The 7,400-nt window shown below is 39.6% G+C and overlaps 1 protein-coding gene across 1 annotated transcript in view; it reads right to left on the bottom strand.

Moving 5' to 3' along the window:
* Positions 1-930: 930 nt before the first annotated feature.
* Positions 931-7,400, bottom strand: part of CSUI_004275 (tetratricopeptide repeat-containing protein) — an 18,394-nt gene continuing 11,924 nt past the window's right edge. The window contains exons 10-13 of the mRNA XM_068064468.1: positions 6,867-7,046; positions 6,263-6,382; positions 3,672-4,494; positions 931-2,644 (exon numbers count right to left, since the gene is read on the bottom strand). Coding sequence (XP_067923556.1) covers positions 2,012-2,644; positions 3,672-4,494; positions 6,263-6,382; positions 6,867-7,046 — 1,756 coding nt within the window. The 3' untranslated portion in view covers positions 931-2,011. The remainder of the gene's footprint in view (positions 2,645-3,671; positions 4,495-6,262; positions 6,383-6,866; positions 7,047-7,400) is intronic.

The raw sequence follows: 7,400 nt of genomic DNA, 5'->3' as shown, positions 1-7,400 counted from the left end.
AGGCAGTTCCGGATAGTACCTCTTTCTTAAGTACATAGGCCTCCTTCACTCTGACGTCTCGCGATATTCGACAGAGACAGCAAGAAAAAAGCTATAACACAGCCATGTATGAACAGAGACAAATATAGACGGAGATACATAGTCTCAACTGTTGAATCAGTACTGACCATATATATATGTTTGTATATACTTATATATGCTTATACAGATATATCTATGTATGTAATAGAGAAGCTACCTGTAGATGACGTTTCCTCCATCATACAGCTGGCGCTTCTCTATCAGTCTGAGAAACAACACTGGGGACTACTTCACATATCAGGAAGGTCTTCTTCTTCCTTGGCTTAAGCAGGTGTAACACCCTTTCTTTTTTCTTTTTCAATTGGTCTTTTCTCTCTGTTTGGAAATGAAGGAATAAACATGGCTAGAGAAGAAAAGACTACCGTCTGTCCGTGTTCTTTTGTAACCTGTAGTCGCTTTAGAAAAGAAGCAAGCAAGCAGAGAAGCCCTTCTTTTCTCTTCTCCTCACTTTTATTCTTTCGAGTGTTTCAGAGAGGACATGCGGGCTCTGTCATTTCCTCTCCTTCCTCTACTTGCCTGATCACTTCTATCAATCCAAGTACACCCCCACTCCGCCCTCATTCATATATATTTACATATATACTATATATACGTATATATATCTATCTATCTCTCTATCTATATCACGTCTATCAACCCTATAACGAGTAGCGGCCCTTTTAAAGTCTTTCTGTTTGGTTTAGTCAGGAGCTCCAGTAATATATCGCCATCAGTTCCAAGTACATCCTCCACCTTGCTCCAATACAAATGTATATGTATATCTATGTGTATATATATGATATATATCTATATGAATATATCTATGTATCTATGTGTATACGAATCCGTATATACATATACATCATATACACCTGTCTACCTCTTTGCTGATTCTTCTATCGCTCTAGACCCACTCTCTTCTTCTTTTTCTTTTTCTTCTTGATCTCTCTCTCTCTCTCATTAGGAGAGGGGTGGAGGTTGTCCGGAGTCGCGATAGAAACTCGACGTACCAAGCAGAAGAAGAAGAAGAAGAAAAAGAACCGAGAGAAAGAAAGAAAACATGCGAGGAGAGAGAGAGCTCAGTGATGTTCCTCATTCTTTCTTCCTTTCGCAACTTTCAACAAGACAGGGAAAGAACTGAAAGTGCATGCACCAAATCAAAATGACAAGAAGACACACAGAAACGGAAGAAAAAACTGAACTCCTATCTCTTACCACGACAATGCAAGACGAATCCATGGGTGAATGAACGAGAATAAGAATTATAAGAATAAGAAGATCTTGAAGATGTCAGAAAGAAGAAGATACAGAAGTTTCTCCCTCTCTTTGACTTCCAAGAAGAAGAAGGAAAAGAAACTTATCCATGGTCAAGATGAAGGGTAAGTTCACTTGATGTGTCGTACCTATTCTATGGAAGCCCATCCTGACTAAGAAAGACAGATAGAAAAGAGAGATAAATAGACAGATGGATAGACAGCTACCAAAAGAAGTAAGACATCGACAGATAAGGTGGATAGATAGATAGATAGATAGACAAGATAAATAGATAGATAGGCAGATTAAAGATAGATAGATAAAGATAGACTAGATCTGTGCAATAATGTTGTTTCAAGTGAAGAATGTATTTCAATTGAGAAGTGTGTCTCTTCCTAGAATACTTTATACCCTTTATCTTAACAAGAGGAAGAACCCACATGGAGCAAACTGGAAGGTCAGCTCTATGCAGAGGAACACTTCAAAAGACCAAAACATATCTTTCCTCTTGACATGAAAAAAGAAATGTAGCTAGAATGAGAGAAGTCCCCGTCGCCTTCTTTCTTTCTATTCTATTCTAAAGTGAGTATGCGGAACTGTATCTTTCTCTCTTCGATACATGTACTGGGAGATGCATACACATATATATACATATACGTAGATACATATATATGTATGTAAGAAGATGGAGAGCTGACTATAGCTTCTCTTCTTCCTGTTGGAGATTGCTTGCATCGAAGTTTCTAAGGATCTCTTCATAGAAACGCTCCGTTCTTTCTTTCTCTCTCTCTCTTGCTGATTTATTTCTATCTCTCTTTGGAGAGAAGAAAGAGACGACCTTCTCTGAAGATGTATCACGTCCATCCTCTCCTCTCCTTCTCTTCTCTTCTTCTTCTTTATCTACTCTTCTTTCCTGTCTTTGGAGACTTTGCTCGATTCTCTTGGCGGCTCTTCGTTTATCATGTGGTTTATCTCCTGTCTCCCTCTCTTCTTCTGAACGCATGCAAGACCTGCTGGAAAGCATCGAAGCAAGAAGACTCGATACAGAAAGAACCTCTTCTCTTTCATCTTCTTCTTCCTCCTCATTGTGAAGCGGATGATCTAAGAAGAAAGAAGACGTCTTTAAAGAAGAGAAAGAAGAAGATGGACCTAGATCATTCAGAGCTGCGATGTACACAAGAAGAATGAGAAAAGGATAAGACGCGACTCCTTGGGAGGGTGAAGAAGAAGAAAGAGAAAAATCTTTCATAGGAAGAAAGGGAAGAGAAGAAGAAGCGAGATAAGAATCCTGAGAGAAAGGCAGACCGAGAGATTTCGTTAAAGATAGAGCCTGAAGAAAGAATAGATAGCAAGAGGAGAAGAGAAAAGAACATAACAAGAAGAAGAAAGAAAAGAAGCTCATGTGAGAAAGAATTACTTGTCAATCCCTCTTCACTCCAGACATTTCTCATAGACATCTTTCTTCTTCCATGAAAGATCAAGAGACTTCTCCTTGGCGATTTCTCTTCTCTTCTTCTCTGACAAACCTTCTCTCTCTTATTTCTATCAGTGGCTGAGCTGAGAGAACTTCTCTCTCCTCTTCTTATTTCTATCAGGAGCTAAGCCTAAGAGACAACTCGGGTGACCTATACACACATCCATACAGGCCCACTGTACATACACTCAGACATTTCCAGATGCATTACATCTCTATGCAGCTATACCTATCAATTCATAGGAAACTTCACACACCTAAACCGCCGCTATAGCACAGAACTGCAGAACAAGAGAAGTCTCCCTCATCTCGCCCTTATCTCATATACCTACCCACATGCACGAATATTCACACCCATATATATACATGTATATATATTATATCTATATATGTATATGCGTACTTTGGAGGTCCTCGGAGGGATACATTAAAAAAAGAAATCTGCTGTCTACTTTCCTTAGGTGTACATACACCTCATTCGAATGTGAAGAAGAGCATCCTTCGTCGTTGTAGGTGTCACCCAAAGAAAGTGTATACAGATGATACACAGAGAGACATACATACCTTTGTAAGGTGAATCTACAGTGTACATACACATACACCTATATACAGCTGCCTATACACAGACGCATGCATGCAAATATATATCTATATATACATATACAAAGACATACACGAGTACATACATGTATCTATCCACTGTATACATATATACATAACTACGCATACATGTACATACCTCTACATGTACCTGGAGACACATATGTATGTATGTATATATGCACATAAGATCAAGATGTGTGGCTCTTATGATAAGAGGACCGAGAAGGAGCAAGAAGCAAGAGGAGCGAGAAAGACAAATCTATTGTAGAGACCAACTCACTTTTTCTAAAGAACGGATACACCGACTATCCCGCTGTACGTACAGTGCCATTCCTAGACCAAACCACAGATTTATGAGAAATTCTTTTTCATTTCTTTCTTCTTCTTCTCTTTCTTCTTCAGCCACAAGGTCCTCTTCTCCACTCTCTTCATCTTCTCCCTCCAAAACATTCTCATCTAACGAAGAAACCGTACTATCTTCTTCTTCTTGATAGTCTTCCTCTTCTTCTATAGACTTTTCTTCTTCTTTTTCTCTCTCTTTCTTCTCTCTGAATCTCTCCTCTTTGAGTGCTCTCTTGTCCCCCGCTTCAAGCAAACTCTTCATTAGATTCTCTCTTCTTCTTCTTCCTTCTTCTTCCTCTTCTCTTTCATTCCTTGTAAAGAAGCTTTCTGTCATTGCACATCTCTGAGAGAAGAGCAGCTGTCGCTTCTTTTTTAGAATCCTCTTCGAGAAGAGATTTCTGTACGAAGAAAGAAAGACATTCCTTGACCTCCGACAACTCCTGTCACTCTTCTTCAGTAGGAAATAACTTAAGTATGCTTCATCTCTTTCTTTCTTTTTCAAGAAGAAAGAAAGAGATGACGGAGAAAGTAAAGAGAAGACTCGATTTCTCGAAAAAAGAGAAGGGGAAAAAGAAGAAGAAGAATGCTGAACGTGACGGCGGTAAGAAAGGAGGGAAGCTTCGAAAGTTTTCTGCGAGCGACGGAAAGCTTTAGTTTGGAGATATGCAATCCCGAGATTACAGAGAAAGATTGACGAGAGAAGAGGTGTATATACACTGCATAACACAGCTTTCTCGAGATATGTCACTGCGCAGTCTATCCTGAAAAGGAACAAAAGACAGAAAGAAAAGAAAGAAAGGAAAAGAGTTCGCGAAAGACAGATGAAAAGAAGAAAAGAAACCTCTCTTCTCTTTCTAGAGATAGATGAATCTTCCTTAGGAAGAGGAAAGAAAAAAATCCAGAGAAGTTAGATTAAAACTCCATAGAGAAGGAGATTCTTCTTCATACACTCAGAGTGTAAGCCTAAGAAAGATCGACTTGAAAGAAAAAGAAGAAGACCTTCGAAAAGAAGAAGATCTCTACGTCGGCGTCTCTGCTGAGGTTCTTGCCTAACAGACAAAACCACCACCCGGCGCTTTTTGTGGAGCAGAAAATTTTTATCTCTAGCATGCTTCCGATTCGCCTTATATTCGGTAACAGATCTATTCAAGGCATCCTAGACCTCTCCTTCTCCCTCGGCCCACATCAGCGTGAAGACATGAGCTACACATAGCGCTCGCCATCCATACACCACCCACATATAGACACGCATATACACATATACATATATATATATATATGCATGTAGTAGTTACTAGCTATATCCATCTGTATGTGTACATATGAGAAATCTCTATCATTCCTTCGCAACTTCGTAAGAGAAGCAGATCGGCTGTTCATGAGAGATCGGATTCTCTATCACACAGCTGCAGAGGAAGGAAAGTCGCTACAAAGTGCAGAGGAAAGAGAGAAAAAAACCTACAGATGAAAGACACATACACAGGGATGAAGAAGGGAGATGGGAAAAGACCAAAGAAAGAAAGAAAGAAGAGATCTTTCTCTTTTCCTTTGTTCTGCAAGATCTTCCCTACTCATTTCTTGCTGAAGCGAGCTTAGCAAGCTCATTGTGAATGAAAGGATTCTCCGGATCTATCTCTCTAGAAAGAAGAAAGAAAGTACGCACCGAAGAAACAGACAACAGAAGAAGAAGAAAGTCCATGAAAGAAAGAAAAGTCAAGAAATGCGGAGAAGCAAAAGCTCCACTACCTGGCGGAAAAAGAAGAAAAAGAAGAAAACGACTCTGCAGAATGGAGAAGTGAAAGACAACTTTCTTTCTTTCTTTCTTCAGCTCTCCTTTCTGTCTGGAAGAAAGAAGAGAGAGAAAGTCGCTACTTTTCAGCCTTTGAAAGAAATACAAGACATCTAGACACGCAAGGAAACTTCCCTTTGCTAATGTGTGTATGTATCTCTATATCTTCGGAAAGAGACCGATATAGATTCATAGCTACGTAGTAGAATATCGATATACGTACACTAACGCATATTATATACATATATATAACTACATATATATGTAGAGTGATAATACAGCCGGCAAATGTATGTGTAGACTTTCCTCTGCGCGTATATACGCATAAGACTAGGAATCTTTTCTACCTAGTAGTACTAAACATGTTTAACTGAACGATAGACATACGTACAGTAGAGATAGATAGGCGCCGATCTACGGTATGCAAGTAGACCCTATGAAAAGAAGGACGAGGCTGCTAAAGAGAGCGAAAGAGAGAGAGAGAGAAATCCACAAAGGAATAAGAAGAAGGATGAATGGATGTGACTTCATGAAAAAATAGCGAAAACGAAAGAACCTCTCTCTCACACACACTGGATCTTTGTTTGCCGTCTCCGGCGAATTTTGAAAGAGAGGAGGGTAGGGGTCACATCAGACGCTATGGGAGATATTCTTCTTCTTTCTCTTCTGCTTTTATTCGGAGAGACTGAGAAAGAAGAAGAAGAAGAAGGAGAGAGAAAGAGGGAATAAAGCGGACTCACAGAGCTCTTGTAAGAAACAGATCAGCGCGAGTGAGAAAGTCTTTTCTTTCTGCTTCTTCTTGACAAGCTTCACTCTCTTGTAAATAGTCCATTCCCAGGTGTAAGTACACCTGAGAATTCCTACGGTCGGAAAAACAATAGACACACAAATGCATGCGCTACGCTTGAAAGAAAAGCACGTCTTTCTTTCGATCTTTCTTCATGCGAAAAAGCCGAGTTCAGAGAGGAAGCTTAACCCATCAACGATGGATTCTCATTCTTTTTGTGAAACAAGAAGCTTCTTTAAGAAAGAACGAGTACAAACTCTTCCCCTCTTCCCGGCCCCGTCTCTTCAGGTGTACATACACCCCACGGATGACAGACACACTGATACCGGCAGCACAGAAATCTCTCTGCGTGTTTTTCTTCATCTCCTTGACTAAGGAAAGAAAGAGAAATCCCCTGGTAAAAAAGACTACAGAAAGATAGATCGACGGCTAGCTGAAAGAGAGAGAAAGAGAAGGATAGCGAAGAGAACCTTTTACGGAAAAGGAGAAAAGAGAAAGAAAAAAATCCAGAGGTCGAGAGCAAGACAAAAGTATCTTCATTTCCATCCTTTTCTTACCCAGGTTGTAAGCTAAGAGCTCGAACGGAGATCGTCTGAACTAAATCAAACTCTTTCAGGTGTCTATACACCTCCGATAACGCTTGGAAAGTCATAAACAGAAGTTCCCACGTCGATACACGAAGAGAAGAAGAAGAACAGGGAGAAGTCTGCTGCATGCGAATCCGATCGCAGGCTAAACTGTTGTAAAGAAGAAAAAGAAGAAAAGGAAGAATGAAACATAAACATACATACACATACAGGCAGAGGGAATTAGAGAAAGAAAGAGATAGATACACATATCTACATAAAAAGGAAAAAAAAGAGAAAGAGACTGCTTACGATCTTCTTCACTTCAAGGCCTCACATACGTATATATATATATATGCATGTGTGTATGTATGTATAAGTATGTATATGTATTTGGTGTATCTCTGTGGTTTGTATGGGGAGTATGTAATGTAGGCTTTTCGAGAAAGTCTTATAAATCATCGACGTCAGAATGAGAAAGAGGAGAAGACCTGATAAGAGAAAGAAAGAAAGAGAGGGAGGGAG

The sequence above is a fragment of the Cystoisospora suis genome (genome assembly GCF_002600585.1).
Source record: "Cystoisospora suis strain Wien I chromosome Unknown contig_1967, whole genome shotgun sequence".
NCBI lineage: Eukaryota > Apicomplexa > Conoidasida > Eucoccidiorida > Sarcocystidae > Cystoisospora > Cystoisospora suis.
Note: the sequence above shows the minus strand (reverse complement) of the source record. Positions and strands in the feature narration are given on the sequence as shown.